Source organism: Parasteatoda tepidariorum, chromosome 4 (assembly GCF_982258835.1).
Source record: "Parasteatoda tepidariorum strain Cologne lab strain chromosome 4, Ptep-v5.0, whole genome shotgun sequence".
Classification (NCBI taxonomy): domain Eukaryota; kingdom Metazoa; phylum Arthropoda; class Arachnida; order Araneae; family Theridiidae; genus Parasteatoda; species Parasteatoda tepidariorum.
The window spans coordinates 79,498,692-79,516,654 of record NC_141758.1 but is presented as its reverse complement, the minus strand read 5'-3'; the positions used below and the strand labels follow the sequence as shown (position 1 = coordinate 79,516,654).

General features: G+C 26.7%; 1 protein-coding gene and 1 long non-coding RNA gene across 2 annotated transcripts in view; both read left to right on the top strand.

The window, feature by feature from the left end:
• LOC122269327 (zinc finger protein 711-like) overlaps positions 1-7,313 on the top strand; it is a 28,221-nt gene extending 20,908 nt beyond the window's left edge. Inside the window, exons 2-3 of the mRNA XM_087161445.1 lie at positions 1,565-1,756; positions 3,333-7,313. Of these exons, the coding sequence (XP_087017571.1) occupies positions 1,663-1,756; positions 3,333-3,619 (381 nt within the window). The 5' untranslated portion in view covers positions 1,565-1,662 and the 3' untranslated portion in view covers positions 3,620-7,313. The remainder of the gene's footprint in view (positions 1-1,564; positions 1,757-3,332) is intronic.
• A 5,523-nt stretch (positions 7,314-12,836) lies between these two features.
• On the top strand, positions 12,837-16,568 carry LOC147811819 (uncharacterized). The gene is made up of 2 exons (XR_015433145.1): positions 12,837-13,785; positions 15,439-16,568. It is a non-coding gene; the product is annotated as an uncharacterized LOC147811819 (long non-coding RNA).
• The last annotated feature ends 1,395 nt before the right edge of the window (positions 16,569-17,963 follow it).

Sequence of the window (17,963 nt, the reverse complement as noted above, 5' to 3'; positions counted from 1 at the left end):
CGCTTTGTCTTCATTTCAAAAATGATTTATTAGGACTTTTATGAGCACTGATAATGGGTTTTGTAATCTAATAAATTTTTCCAATAATCTCTGCATCATATCATTTAATTTTTATTTAAATGCATATAAACTGATTTTGATTTTCATATAATTTAAATTTGTTTGTATAAAAGTTATTAGACATCTTTCAAACAAGTCATGGCTTAATTAAATACATTTTTTCCTCAACAGCACAGGCTGCTTTTTTAATTAAAAATATACCCTGAAATATTTGATTTACATGAATGCAAAAATTTATTTTGCTTAATTTATATAGTTTAGTTTTGTTTCTGCAACAATTCCGTATCTTTAAAAATAAAATCATGCTTTATTCATTCCCACCTACATGGGTTGTTTTCTTTAGCTCATGGATCCAACAATATTTACTTTTTTTATAGTACATAAATTGGTAGTTCATGAATTTTATATGATTTGATTTTGTTTGTTAAACCATTGTTTTATATCCTTGAAACAAATTGTGCTTTTTTGAATTGCAACTTTTTTATTGCCTACTGGGCTCTCTGTTTACTCTTCGCTTTCATTTTATTGCACCAGACTTAATTTATTGCTCCCTGTGGTTTCCTTACCATGAGGGCAACGTGTTTTTATGTTTAATTTAGTATTCTTGTACCATAACTCTATTTTAAATCAAATTCAAGGATCTTTTTTTCTCATTTTGTTTTACAACCTAGTTTTATTAATTGAAATGTTTTACATTTTAAAATTAGTATCCTCTAATTTTACTCAAAAGCGTAAGCTAAACTGTAAGTCTCCCAAATATGGTAACTATCCATTATAATAAACTAGTTTTCTCATTCTAACTAAAAATCATTTATATATCTTTAGCATTATACTGATGTTTAAATATCATCAGCATTAATTAAATCAGTACTTGTAAAAAATCGCAAAATTGCAATTTAACTCTGTTGAATTGCAATTTTGATCCCAACCCAAAAAACAAGGGAGTTCCCGGATCAAGCAATGTGACAGTATAACCTTCGAGGAAGACTTTTTGATCAAACTAACCCGCATTTGTATTGTATGAAGAGGAAAACCTTCCACGTTTAACCAGACTACAAGAGGAATCTAACCCATACTCCATCTACCAAAAATGTTTTACGTTAGCACTGTGGTCGGTGAAAGCCGGGAACGGATTCGTAACAACCAGACACCACGGAATTCAAACCTGGGTCACCTCATTGGGAAGCAAATGCTCTAGCCCCTGAGCCCCGATTGTTCTTAATCATTTGTTTGAATGAAACCATTTTTGCATGTTCCATAGTCCAAAAGAAGTCTATGCTTTAGTTCATCTACAACTGATGAGCTATGACTAAAAAAGCCTACTTTTTCCCATTTTAAAATAATTGCTTATAAAACTTGTAAAGAGTCTTCAGAAGTAGAGTTTTTGTAAATTCACAAGATGCCTTAATCTATATTTCTTTCATTATATGTCTTAGTATTATAAGTTTTTTATTTGAAGCAAAAACATAATTTATATACAATGAGATTTTTTTCGTTGTTGCAGGGATTTCTGATGCTTACCAAAATGAAGAAGGTTTATTTGTTTGTGAATTCTGTACATATTCTACCAATAACAAATATAGTTTGAAAACTCACGTAAGCATGCATACCAAAGAACGGCAGTATATATGTGGAGTGTGTCAAAAATCCTTTAACCAAAAAGGTCATCTGAATCAACATTACAGAATACACACTGGTGAAAAACCTTATAAATGTGACATTTGCAATAAGCAATTTAATCAGTCATCCAATTTGCGTTCTCATAAACTTAAGCACATTAAAAAAAATGTATTTATGAATGCTGATTATTACTAATGTATTTATCATAATGATTTGAAAAAAGTGCTCTGCACAATATTTTACTTCAATTAAAATTATAATTTTGCATATATTTTTAAATAATTGTGATTTATTGGTGCAATATTAGTCTAAACTTGTACTATTTTAGAAAAAAATTATTTTCTGTACTGTTATAATTTTTTTCAATGGGAATCTCTGATGCTTACCAAAATGGAGGTTTATTTGTAGGCAAATTCTATACATATTCTACAAGTAACAAATATAATTTGAGAACTCACATAGATATGCATACCAAAGAACGGCAGTATATACTTGGAGTGTGTCAAAAGTCCTTCAGCCAAAAGGGTAATCATCATCATTATAGTAAGCACATCGGAGAAAAACATTATAAATTAAATGTAGCATTTGCAATAAGCAATTTAATATATCATCTAATTTGCATTCTCATGAACTTAACCACATTAAAAAAATGTATTCATAATTGCTAATTATTACTAATACAGTAGGGAACCGATTATCCGGAACGATCGGGACCATCGCTATTCCGGATAACTGATTTTTCCGGTTTTCTGAATAGCTACAAAAAGCCGTTTTTTTTTTAATTATTAAACCCAACTAAAAAAAATTATATTTGGAAATAATCTTAAAAAGAAGAAAAAACGAAGTAATACACTAATGATTATTTACAAAATGATAGTAAGGTAAACATCTTTTCAAAAAGAAAGAAAAATCCTAAGATCTTATGAGGAAAAAAATTTTTCTTTTCTTTTCAAAATGGCGGGAAAATCTATCGAATTTCGTTCCGGTTTTTTGGTTTTCCGGTTTTCTGATTTCCGGATAACGGGTTCTGTACTGTATATTACAATGATTTGAAAAAGTGCCCAGCATAATATTTTGCTCTAAATGAAAATATTATAAATTTTCATATTTTTTAAATCATAACTTATTAGTGTTATATTAATTATAAACTTGTACTATTTTGAAAAAATAATGTTTTATATACAACAATTTTTTGTTTGCTGGAATCTTGAATACTTTCCGAAATAAAGAAGGTTTGTTTGTGAATTCTGTACATATTCTACAAAAAATTACACAAAAATATGCCTCATTAAATAATGCATGTATTAGATGGTATCGATCAGTGATCATATTAATATCTTATTTGTTTACCAATATTAAAATAACTCTTCATGCAGTTTTCTGATATATTTGCAAGAAGCTTCAATAATTATCAAAAAGTAAGAAATTTTTGCATAACAATGAAAATGAGATTTCTCTGTACCAATGAAACAATATTTTAATGACACGAATTATTTTAGGAAATTGATAAAAACAATTACATTTATTATTTTTAATAAAATACATCCTTTAAATTAATACGTGTATATCTTTTCAGTTGATTGTATTAAAATTTTATTTGTTTACCAATTTAAAGTAATATCTTTTGATACTATTTTTTAATGTCTTTGCAGGAAACTTCAATAATTATCGAAAGGAAGGAGAATTTTATATTTGTATGTTTTGTGCTTATTCTACACCTGTCATCGGTAACGTAAAAAAGCATGTTAAGATGCATACTCAAGAGCGACAGTATAGATGTGAGGTCTGTCAAAAATCTTTTATTCAGAAATCTCACCTCACAGACCATTATCGAATACATACTGGAGAAAAACCTTTTGCGTGTGATCTCTGCAGCAAAACCTTTAATCGATCAACACATTTGCGCCGCCATAAACTTATTCATTTTAGGTTAACTTGAGGAAAATGGATTGTTTATAACTACTCTTATGTTTATTATTATAATTTTGGACTAAAATTTATCCGTATTTTATTATTTACTATTTGAAATTGTGCCGTGCTCAAATAAAAAATGAAACACCCAGAATAACTTTTGATCTAAGGATCGGATTCACAAGCTTAATGGTTCCATGTGGTGATTTAAAATTTAGAAAATTAATAAGGACAGACAATATTTTAAGTATTAAGTCAGTTGCAAAAACTTACTTTCTCCATATAAACAAATATTTTCTTTTTTGGTGGACTTTTTTTCCACATCTTCAAAATATATTTATAATTTATTTATTTATGACCGTCGTTTAACAGCCGACCCAATTTTATGGGTTTATGACTATTAATGTTCAACTCCGTAGCCTTGTAATTTTTAACCCAATCCAGAAGACAAGCTAACTCCTGGGTCAAGTATTGGGAGAAATTTGCCTTTGTGGAGTACTTTTTAATGGAACTAACCCGGCATTTGCATTACATGACATGGAAAACCTCCTACGTTTAACTTGACAGCAATGGGATTTTAACCCATGATCTGTCTACCACTGAGAATATTTTATGTCAGCATTGTAATCAGTGCAAGCCGGAAGCGGGTTTCGTATCGACCAGCCGTCACTGGGATTCAAAACTGGTTCCCCTCATTGGAAGACAAGCACATTATCCCCTGTGGCTCATCGTGACTAATCTTCAAAATATTTTTTATTTCATGACTGTCGTTGAACAGCCAGATTCGAACCCGGTTCACTTCATTGGAAGGCGAACGCTCTATTCTCTAAGCCATCGCGACTCATCTTCAAAATATAGGAGATAACCGCAATCTGGGAAATATAGTTTGGTCAGAAGAGTAGTCCATTGCCTTAATGTTAATTTTTCGTATTTCACCATATCCGGAGATTTTTTTTAAAGCACAATTATAAAATTCATTTTCCTGAAAATAATTCCGTAGATAAAATAATTTTTAATAATTTATCATTTTTTTAAATAATAGTAAAAAAAAATTTCTAATTGTGAGGTATACAAATTTTTAAATCATTTTAAAGAAAGCAATTTTCGAAAGCAAAATACAAAGTTGGGACGAAATCTGATGAATAACTCCTGAGAAATCAAATTTTAAAATGTCTGATCTTGTAATTTAAAATATCTGATCTAATTAATTAGCATATTTGTCACTGTCCCATGAAACATTAAGTTTTGAGTCCTAGTGCGTGAAAATCTGATCTTTCTTTCAAAAGTTATACAGAGTGATTTGTTCTTCATTTTGCACACTATACTTATCACGACTTTATAAAATTAAGTAAATTTTGCTTTGCATATTTTCGATTCAAACAGTGCCTTATTTTATACACATATATTTGAAAATTTATGTAGAACTATTGAAATTTTAGTAAATATATATTTCAATTTAATTCTGATCATTTCTAATTGTGTACAAAAAATGCTTCTAATGTTATGAACCAATAAGAAATTATTTTGAGATCATAGAAAATTTTCCCTTTCAGTAACATTTAATCTACCGAGTGGACTTTTAAGCATTAAGATGCAATTCTCATTGATCAAGTGGTTCCACCTAAGCTATGATATGTGCAAATCAAAATTTAAGCTACGAAGTCAGTCACAAATGTGTGTACTTTTTCTGAATGAACATGTGTAGATTTGAATAATATTCCAGATAGCTGCAATCTATAAAATAGTCCCATTATTTCAGTTCAAGTAATTCAAATTGTCAGGCAGCTACCAAAAGAGACCAGAATTGCTGTTAGGTGTCCTTGACTTAACGTCTAATATTAATCCTTTAATAATTCAAGCTAACCCTGAACTTAGAAATGCAGAAAACCCCTGGTATTGGCAAAAACTATCCTTAAATATTGATACTTCAATGTTGGTTTAGTCTTATTCTATATTAAAAAAAAAATTTTAAACAATTGTGTGAAACATAAAGTATTTTCACCCATTTATAAAACTTGTTTTGTGAATTATAATTTCTTGCAAAAATTATATCTGTTAAAATTTGGTTATTTATTTTAATAATGTCTGAAAAATTTCCTGATTTGTAACATATTAAATTTTTCCTTACTGTGTAATTGCCAATTACAAAATTTAAAATTTGAATGAAATCTGTTGAGTAATTACTAAGAAATAATCATTAAAAACTAAAATTATTTCATCTATTATGCTCAAATGTTAAATTTAGTTTTCTAAAGATGAGTAGTTTGAAGAAAAGAAAATTACAAAATAGCTTGCATTATAAATTTTAAAAAAATCTGATCATTATTAAATAAAATAGTAGCAAATAATTATTAAAAATTCGCTTTTCGGAAACATTTTTGTGAAAGTAACATGACATTAATGCGTTTAAACTTTTACTGTTATGAAGAAGGTTTGAACTGTACCTCAAGAGCTCAGAAATTGGAAAAAGTGTATGTATATTCAGGAAAAGTATGCTATGTCACTGCTTTTCTTACTTGAAATAGAGTTTGCACCAAATAGTTAACATATCTTAAGTGAGTTTCTCAAACTATAAAAATCGTATCTTAATGGGGAAAAAGATCATAACAATCAATAGTTCAAAAGTACTTGTGGGTGTAAAAATTTTTTTATTATTGTTATTTACTTTGATCTACAACTAAAACTCGAGTACAAGCTATTTTTTTATATTTGTATATTTTCGTTAATTTGTATTCAAATGTATTTCAAATTTTGTCTTTTTAACTGTATTATTCTAATGTATCAGTTTACTGCCCCGATAGTTGTAAATTCTATGAGTATCCCTCCTCCCATATGAATTAAGTATGTGCCTCACATGAACTTTAGTATCAATCCTTCTGGGCACTTTTTAATTGATTGTCAAAAAATTGTGGTTTATTTGTTTGTGCGTATTGTACTATTTCCTTAGAAAAAACTTAATATTTGAGTAACCAGGCATACTAAATAATAGCTGTATATATGTTCACCATAGCATGAATGCTTTACTCAAAGATCAACTGAAATGTGATTACTGAAAGTGCATTTTAAATAAATGTTTTAATAAGGCAACTGATAATCTGGTTTGCATTGTATTTTTAAAAAAAAAATGCTTTGAAGCTCTATAATTATTATTGATATGTTAACTACAAAGAATTTAGAAAAGCAATTTGAATTTAATTTTGTTTTTAATTTTTTTCGTAGTGCATATAAATTATCTGTATAATGAAGTATTGATAAGAGAAACCAACTGGAATAATTTCAGACTTTAAAAAACTTGAACTTTGGGTAATTTTTATCATAAATATTCAAATTAAGTCCTTTGATTTATAGAATTCAGATCAAGGATACTCAACTGTATTTCTTAATATCTGCTGTCATTCATTTTGTCAATTATATTTGATATATATATATATTTTTTTTTATTGTATCTGCTCAAATACTGAATGTGCACTTGAATAGTCTATTTCTATTGCACATTTTGATAATAGATTTAGATAAACCTTTTTTTCTTTCTTATTCTAAATTAAGCATGAGCAGCTGTTCAAATTAAGCAGAATTAAAAATTTCAGAAATTTTTGTATTTTTAAAAATTTGAAGTCGAATATCAGTGTTTTTCCTTAAATTATGAAGCATTTTTATTTTTTATTGTAACCAGCTTTTATGGTGGATTTATTGTAATAAAAATTATGATATTTTAGATTCAATGCTGGTTTTGTTATTTAAAATAATATTTTCACTAATTTGATTTTCATACACCTTGTACAATATGTTTTAATTATGTGAACTGTACTTTATTATTGAGTACTCGGTGTAAATACAAATAATATTGTTTCCATATTGCATTATATTGAGAAATTTTATGTACGTATTTATGAATATAAGAAAATGTAAAGTTAATAAAAATAGTTTTAAAAAAATAAAAACAAATTAATTAAATTCAAAAATAACTAACCACAACAATATATAACCTCATTTTTAACCCACAGCATTATAATCACCAAAGGTGCTTTCTGATATTGTATCAAAACCATTAATATTATATATTTTATAAGTAAATAAAAGTCGTGTATTGACTGTTGGACAGAAAGTAAATGTTTCTTAAAACTAATTTTCTGCAATCCAAGCTTTATCCATAATTTTACTTATAAAAGTACTCATATAATTAAGTAGTGTTCATAAACCTCAGTTCATAGTTCTTTTCATAATATCAGCAACGATTGCAACATGAAGTGTGCATTAGTAAGTAATTTATTTCTACATAAACTGCACATTTTATGAAATACAAATTTTTTACACCTTAAAGCCGCTACTAGAACTTCTCTTTTAAGTGTCACTTAAAATTTGCTACTAGCAATTGAGGAACTCGAGACAATGACAAGGTAATTTCAAATTTTTTCCTCTTATTGAATTTTTGATTCAGCCACTTCAATAATTTTACTACCATTCCAATAACCAGTCATGAATGTATAATCAGATCATTCCTGTGTTATAAATAGTGTGGGAGAATACAATTTGTGAATCTGAATTTACCTAGTTATTGTACCAAACTACTTGTTCAGTCACTGCACCTACTCATCACTTAAGCTTATTAATCCATTTTTTATATTTGTTCTAAATTTTTAATATCTTATAATAAATCAAACCTAATGTTATTCAATTCACAAGCTCATTTTTTTAAGCATGACTTATTTCTTTATGCATTTTATTGTATGAATATTTCAACTTATGCATTTAGTAATACTGATGTAAGTGATATTGATGTAACTTATGCTTTCCATTAGAATTAAAAATAATGCATTTTAATATATATATTTCTTTCACAGGCACCTCTGCTGCTAAAGACTTGAAGAAAAGAGCTTTGCATTTTTGTCCATTCTGTTCGTATTCTTCACCTTTGGCAGGAAATTTAAAAATTCATATAAATGTGCATACCAAAGAAAGACAGTACTCATGTGGAGTGTGTTTAAAATCCTTTAATAATAATAGCAATCTGATAAGGCATAACAGGATACATACTGGAGAGAAACCTTATACATGTGATATCTGCAATAAAAGATTTAACCAGTCAACTAGTTTGCGTAGTCACAAATTGAGTCACCATAACAAAAATGTATTGATTTCCTGTTGAGTATTTTCGTACTAATATAGTCAAATCTCAATCTATTGTTCCTGCATCTCTCATTTTCCTGTATGTATCGTCTTGTTTTAACAGTCTCATCAGAAATGCTATTTTTATTATGTTAAAAATACTTGTCTAGATTGTTTTGAAAAATAAAGAATTCCCGCACCTTTCGTTCAAAAATTTTACCGACATTTAAAAACATCGAAATTTTTCTTTGTTTTGCGTTGAAAAATTTTAACTCCTGATACCAATGATAAAAAGGAAACAAGGATTTGTTACAGTTTGGTTAAAACAACAGCACATTTGATGTTGACGTATCAGTTGATGAAAATATTGAAACTTGTGGTGTTGTAAGTTCAGAAATGGTGGCAAAAGGCGAAAAGTACAACAGATGGCGAAGTGGAATCGCAACCAGTGTCAACATTTGCTGAAGGTTAAGAAACAATGAGCAACAATCAGTATTCATGAGAGCTTGCAGAAAATGAACAACAATCTTTTACAAATGTCAAAAATCTGTTATTTGCGCCTAGAGTATTCTTACCAAAATCTTCAAATACTTTAAGTAAATAAATGTGTTCATTTGTTTGCATTGTAAGTATTTTTGCAATATAGTCATCAATTAAAATTTTTAATACTTATAGTAAACATATTAATTTTTCAAGTCTCTTACCTCTTTCTTGTTTTTCTACATTTTCAATTCATTAATTATTATTTAATTTGGACCCGCATTTATCATTTTCCTGTATTTATTGTTTATAGAAAATGTAAATATTAAAGAAGATTCCCCTCAGTAATGATCGATCAAGGTTCTACTGAATTATGTTTATTTTAATCCTAAAAACAAAAAAAAGTGTGGTTTTATAATAGCTCATCAACCAAGTCCCATTCTAAGTTGTATTGATGTTTATTATAATAAATTCAAACTGATAAATACTTTATATAATGTTTACTCTATGTTGGGTATTCCATTATGATTGCCCTTAATATATATTTTAAGAATCCTTGTAAAATATAAAATTAAGGAAGCGGGTATTTTAAGGATTGTGACTTGATATTTAACTAAGAAAAATTTTTAATGTTTTTTTCATTTCGCACTAGTCACTCTGTAGATTTTTTTTTATATTGCTTTTCCTCAAATATTAATTTGAATCTCCCGTGTGCATATTTTTTTCACTTTATAATATAGAAGAATATAAAATGAGAATATAAATGATTTTTTACATCAATTTATACGGAAATATTTTTATGTAACAGGCTTTTTTCTATTGTAGGAACTTTAGACCTTTTCCGTGATGAAAATGGTTTATATGTGTGTATATTTTGCAAATATTCTACATCCAGGAAAGATCGCATGAGAAGTCACATAAATATGCATACTAAACAGCGTGAATATCCATGTGAAGTATGCCAAAAATCTTTCGGTACAAAAAGTACACTGAATAGGCATTATAGAATACATACTGGAGAGAAGCCTTATAAATGTGACATCTGCTACAAGACATTTAACCAATCATCACACTTGCAGTATCATAAATTGAAGCACTATAAGGATTAGTTAATTTTATCTTGATGAGTATTTGTACTAATAGAATGTTTATTGTAATTAATTTGAACAAAAAGTTCTTTGTATCATGCCAATTAATAAGCACAATGTTTTTAAAATATATTGCGATTTAAGGTATTTTATGCAATTAGAAGCCTTTATGTAAATAATGTTAAATACTGTTTAATTTGAAAATTTATTTTAAGTGCATTAATGTTAAAGACATTCTATGCAAATAGCTTATGTGATAATTTTCTGAAAAACATAATTTTGATGTTAATGTGGAAAAATCTAATTGTTAATAACAAAAGTTATGTTATGGCTAATGCAAACGTGTTCTAATTACAACTTGAAACAACTTTTATATAATATTTTGAGTGTGATTTTTGAATTTCTCTGTTAATACAGAAACTAGATTTTTAAAAAAAACGAAGAAAAAAAAATTACATTTCAAAACCTGTGTTTTGTCAAATTCCACAAAAGATGAGTTTATCCAATTTTTTTTAAAAACTTTAAAATGTTTTCCTTTTTTTCTATCAATAGTACCAACTCTAAAGAAAATTCAAGACAACTTATGTTTTGATCAATGGACATGGTCTAGCAATATTTATCAGAATTTTTCAGAAATCTACAGCTCACTTTTTGTGAGTTGTAAATCCGAAAAAATATATTATGTTACGTCCCGCGTAATATGAATGGCTTGGATTATTTTTTCTAAAAAAAGCACATTTATTTTTCATTTTATTGGTTTCTTTTTTACAACAGGCAAAACAAAAATAACAGCTAACCTCATGTATATTTTTACAACACCAACTTTTTCTTCGAGCCATTTATATTTTTACTTATTTTTCACTTCATCTTAATAACATTTTTCCCTATAAGTTTAATTTTTTAAGGAAAATAATAATTTAGCTTTTGCCCAGCATTTCAAAATGTCAGAAAAATTTATAAGGTCAAGCAGAGTTTTAACATTACAAATTTTGTGAGCACAATTAGATGTTGAAATTAGTTAATCCTATTCTTTCATTGTGTTCTGGCATCATTACTTAATCATTTGTAAGAATTATGAAAAATTACAATGTTTTCATTAAAAAAAAAAGTATTAATCTCTTTTATCCTAACAGATAAAAAATTTTGTGAATTTTTTTTAAAAAAAATGCAAATTTTATTCATTTTTTGAAAATTTTTATTTGAAAAAAAGTTGGAATTAAATTTTAAATGGAGGATGGAATTCAGTCCACTGATTGTTTTCTCAAAACTGAAGAGTGGTACTTATGCTATCTATAAATTTAAATCAAAAATACTTAAATGTGAATACTAAGAATATGTATCAAATTTTTAAAGATATTCTAAGAATAATTTCTGTTTTTTTTTTTTTTTTTCCTATTATATTGTCAGTGTTTGTAAATAAATACTTTTGTATGTCTGCTCCGATTTGCTGATTTTGTCATAACTTATTACGTTAAATTTGATGCAGTAATTTGAATGCATACTTTGTTTGATATTTTTATACTGTTTATGTAAATAGTTTTTCAAAAATCTAAACAGTGAATTTAATGAATAAAAAATTGAATGACATTTTAACTGTGTGGATTTAAATTTAAGGCATTTTTTCAATGAATAAATAGCTTCTTATTTTTTTAGATCATTTTAAAAAAAATTTGTAGTCTCATGATTTCACAAATTTGGGATTTTTTTTAACTGCCTGCTATTTTTTTAGAATGCACATTTTTGACAAAAAGAAAAATCCTTCATAAATAATTCATTAAACTTGATAGTATAACTAATTTTTTAAGATTGCTTGTTCTGGAATCTGCTATAAATTCCATATGCATAAATGATTTCACTGGGGGAAAAGTTGACTGCTTCTATTTAAAAAAGAAAATTGTTTTATGATTGGGTTGTTGTACACGTTGCAAAGAAAATTGATTGAATACATATAAAGTAATAGTATTTTATACATTATGAATAAGTGTAAAGTACCTTAATAGTATTTCTATTTTTTCTCAAATTTAGAATTTTTATATTCTATTATTTTATAATTTAAGAATTTTTCTATTTTATTTACTGATAGAAGAATTTATAGCAAAAACTTTAAAACATAGCAATTAGAGTAATATGTGATGATACATAAAACTGGTTTTCTCGTGTGAAGATTTTTGAGGAAAAATTAAATTTATGAAATTAATTATATTACATTAGTTTTTTTATATCATTAAAAAAGTTGTTTTAGGGTATAACATTTATTATTATACATTTTATTTTTGCCCAACAACTCAGCTTACAGCCCTTTAATGAGCATTTTTATTATTTTTGTTTCCATTATACTCACAAGATGCTACCTGTTTGGTAACTCTTTTTAAGACTTAAACTTCCAATAATGCTTAATATTGTCGTAACATTTCTTTGCATTAATTAGTAGGTTAATTTCACAGAGGTGGCAATTATAACGACTTATCTGTAATTTTTACAGCTTTGTTCTCAAAATTTCAGTGTTACTCTGTAGTAATAACAATTATGGTTTTTGCGAATTTTGATGATAATCTGTAAAAAAACTTTTTTTTCCCTAATTACCAAGAGTTATGAAATTTTTGTTGTTTGCTGAAAACATTCAGGAAAAAAAAGTAACACTTTAGTGTTACTTTTTCTTATCCTTAATCATTACGATTTTGTTATTAAAATTATAGTGTAGTAATAAAAATTATGGTTTTTGAAAATTTTTGTGATAATCCGATGAAAAACAAGTTTTTCTTTTTCCTAACTACTGAGAGTTAAAAAATTTTGTTTACAGCAAATATTTGAAGAAAAAAATAATACTTAAGTATTACTTTTTCTTATTAATAATCATTACAATTTTGTTGTTAAAATTACAGTGTAGTAGTAAAAAGAATTACAATTTTTTAGAATTTCCGTGTAACCTGTAAAAAACAACTTTTTCTTTTCCTTAACAGCCCAGAGTTATGAGAATTTGTTATTTGCCGCAAATATTCGATGAGAAAATAGCATTTTATTTATCGGTATATCAATATAGAATTAAGTTTTAAAAACAAGTAGTAATTGTGGATGTTTATATTCCATTAATATTATATATATAATTGCACTTCTGAATACTGATAGCAAGTTTGGAACGTTGGCACTTCAGATTTCAAGTACTGATAAAGTAAATTAAAATGGTATTATAATAAAAAATTTATTTTGTAGGAACTTCTGTCATTTGCTGTAATGAACAAGGCTTATACGTCTGCACATTCTGTTCTTATTCTACTTCTAAGAAAGTTCACCTGAAATCTCACTTGAATGTGCATACTAGAGAACGTCAGTTCATATGTGGAATATGCCATAAGTCGTTCAACCAAAAAGGTCATTTGAAACAGCATTACAGAATACATACTGGAGAGAAACCTTATAAATGCGATATCTGCAATAAAGCATTTCGTCAGTCATCCCACATGCAGTCTCATAAGTTAAGCCACCTTAAAGAACAATTATTCTTTTCTTGATTAGTTTTTGTGTAAGTGTGATGTCTGCAAAAATGAATTTCCTCCTCAAATATTCCACATGCTAAATTGTGCCACATAAAAAACAATTGCTAATTTATTGATTGACATTTGTACTAAGATATCTGCAATCTGATATCTACGCAGATATCTGCAATAAAGCATTTCGTCAATCATCCCACATGCAGTCTCATAAATTAAGCCACCTTAAAGAACAATTATTCTTTCTTAATTAGTTTTTGTGTAAGTGTGATGTCTGAGTAAGTGCCTCAAATATTCCACATGCTAAATTGTGTCACGTAAAAGGCAATTGCTAATTTATTGATTGACATTTGTACTAAGATATCTGCAATCTGATATCTATGCAGATTCTGCAAAAAAGCATTTCGTCAATTATCCCACATGCAGTCTCATAAGTTAAGCCACCTTAAAGAACAATTATTCTTTTCTCAATTAGTTTTTGTGTAATGTGGTGTCTGCAAAAATGAATTTCCTCAAATATTCCACATGCTAAATTGTAAACAAAATTGTAAACTAAATTTAAAACAATTGTCGATTTATTGATTGACATTTGTACTAATTGTTTATTATAATAAATTTGTACAAAAAAAAAGACTTAATATCATATTTTCTATTTATCCTAAAACGTGTATTTTTCAATGAAAGGGTTTATTATAAATTACATTGTATTGTTGCACTGTTAAATTATTGTCGTGCCTACAAATTGGACATGTATAATAGTACTGGACGTGCCTACAAATTTTACTGTTTTATTTGGAAATTTATTTTAACAATAGTGTAATAAGCAAAGTTTTTTTTTTAAAAAAGAAAATATTAAGTAACATTTCTTCTCTATAGCTTCAGTTATGTGTTCTGCTTTTTTAACTATATATTTATTTTTATATTTCATATAGCATTTACCAAAATATTAAATGCTAAGACTACATTTGAGGTACAGATTTTTTATTTTTTGGATTGTTGAAACATTTTATCAACTTTGGTCGACCTGACATCATTTCATATTTATCAAAACTTCTTGCTTTCATATTTAACAATTTCATTTCATATTTATAAAAACTTCTTTTAGCCTATGCAGACAATTTAATATTTTTAATTGTATGGGGTTAAATTTGATATACTATTAATAATAATTATTATTGTTAGAAAATTAAAATTTGCCTATTTATATGATTTAAGTAAAGGACGGATTAGGAGGAAAAAAATATATGTATTTCGTAAGTAGCTGTTCAATAAAAATGATGTGTCATAGTTTTTTAACTATAAGGTACATGGATCAGTTATCAGGTAATAGTTTTTTGGTTTCTTAATGTTTAAGATAAAAATATTCCTTGATTCATTTTTTACATATTTGTAAATTGCAATCTATAATGCATGTTCTTCTATTCATTTCACTTCATATATGTTGTAAGAAGCAGTTCACATGTTATTGCTTAATATCAGTTCAACTCATTGATTAGTTTTAAGCAAGTAAATTGATAAAATACTGTTATCCAAAGTATGTAGTTTGTAATTTTAAAGAATGCAACATTTCAAAATGTTTAATGTTGTTATTTATCTTGTATTAATGGTGTTAAATCATAGATATTTTGCAATTAAAGTAACTTTAAAATATTTTTATTGCATTAATGAAAAATTTTGCGTTACAGGAACCTTTGAAGTTTGCCGAAATGAACAAGGTATATATAATTGCATATTTTGTACCTATTCTACAACAAAGAAAACCCACATAAAAACTCATCTAAATGGGCACACCAAAGAACTGCAGTACAGATGTAAAGTGTGCCAAAAATCTTTCAACCAAAAAGGGCACTTGAATCAACATTACAGAATACATACCGGAGAGAAACCCTACAAATGTAACATCTGCAACAAGGGATTTAACCAGTCGTCCAATTTACGTTCTCATCAACTATGTCACATTAAAAATTTGTATTAATACTTTGATGACTGCTGGTTTGCTGTTTTTTATAATAATTCGTAACAAAACATAATCTGCACTATTACAAGTTATTATTATTAAAAAATTTTCTTTTTTTTTAAAATTTATCTTAACATTGATAGTGTAATAAGTAAGCCGCATTTTTTTTATAATTTTAAGATATCTTTTTCCTCTATAGCTTCAGTTATGTGTTGTGTTTCTGTTTATATTTCATACAGCATTATTCAAAATATTAAGACAATATTTGAAGTGCAATTTTTTTTTATTAGATTTGTTAAATCACAGTTTCTTAACTTCGTCTAACCTGTCATTAATTCATATTTGTCAAAAACATTTAACTTCTTGTTAAATTATTTTTTGCCTATGCAGACAATTTAATTCTTTTAACTGTTAGTTGTTAAATTTGATTTAACCAGTCATTCAATTTGCGTTCTCATCAGCTATGTTACATTAAAAATTTGTATTAATGCTTTGATAAGCACAACTGGTGTGTTGTTGTTTTTTTTATCATAAGTCATAACAATAAAAATTCTACATTATATTTACTTAATATTTAAATTATATTATTATGCAGTTGAAATTATTAAACATAATTTTTTTCTCTTATAATCATTATCAAGTTATATTTAATTATAATTTATTTAAAGATTTATTGATGAATATTATCAGAATTTGTATATAAATCTTTCTATCATGTTAATTTCCCCCTATCTGTTTGGATTTACGCTTGATTGGATATGCAAACAATTCCATAAGATGTTAATTTTCACACAATTATTGTATTTTAAATTTGGATTGTACAATTTTATTATATTCAAAATAAATAAGCTATACATAGTTTGTTTTCCTTAATAGAAATTTGAACTTTTGCATAAGTTTCAATTATTTAAAGTGTACCTGTAAATAAGAAATTTATCGAAATTTTTCATTTTTGGAATTTTCATATATATTCATTAACTGTAAACTATTATTTATATAGAGTGATGTTCTATTATTTATTTCTTTAAAACTTAAATAAGAGAGACATTGGGATTTAAAAATATTCTGAGTGCCATTTATTTCAATCTTAAACTTAAATATATCAATAAAAGAAACAGATATATATATATGGAATTTAGATATTTTATGGGATCATTTCGTAAATTTTGATCTTTAACCCTTTGATGCAGAATTTTCATTAAACATATTTTCATACTTTTTTTGTTATTTTGTGTTAATTTATTCCAAAATAAGAGGAAAATATTGTATTCAGCTCTTTTATAATTTATGGTTATGAAATATAGCATGAAACACCATTGTCTTTCTCTGTGTTAACGGTAAAATCTTCCAAACGCAGCTCACATCCAACTAATTTTTAAATTTACACTTATTTGCAGTTATTTAAATATATGTATAAAAAAACAGTTATTCGTCATTGAAATTTCTCTAATTTACAAAATCAATTATCGATAAATTTTTTAATATGAAAGAAAAATCGGGGAACTTTTTTTGGATTTTATATTTTAGTACAAATATACTTCCCTTTTTTAGTAACTTTTAGGCTATTTTATAATTAAAAATATCAAAATATATTTTTGCTTGTAATTAGAGCAACAGTAACAATATATAGAAAAAAGACACTGGTTTCCCCTCTGTGTCAAAGGGTTAAAATAGTATAACTACTTGTAGACTAAGGTATAACCTAAAATGTTCCTGCATCATAGTAAATTACTCTTTTGTAGAACATATAATTTTAAATGACCTCATGTGGCTTGTTAACTGATAATTTTTATTAAAAAAATAGGATCAATTTTTATTTGAAGAAACTGATCGTTCTTAGGTTTTTCTTAAGCGTTTAGATTTTTTTTTATCAGTGATGGATTTTTTTCTAGTTTATTTTATTTAGTTGCCACTCGTGCAGAAGTAGTTTCCTTGAATTAGAAGTCCACTAACAGGCTCTATCCTCCAAGAATAACTAAAAACTCTTTTTTTTTTTTTTTTTTTACATTTTCTTCTGTACATTTCTTGCACTAATTTATACTTTTCATAGTAAGTTTCTAGATGTATTTTATGTATTAACTTACTAAATGTGTTTCATGTATTAACTTAGACTATATGCATTAACTTACAATACTCTTTGTCAATAGAATCTATGTTATTTCCCAACTCTAAATTTTCCCCTCTCTGTTACCATGGTTTTGATATATATCTTGCTTTTTCTCACTCCAGTTTGTTCCAACTTCTTACTAAAAC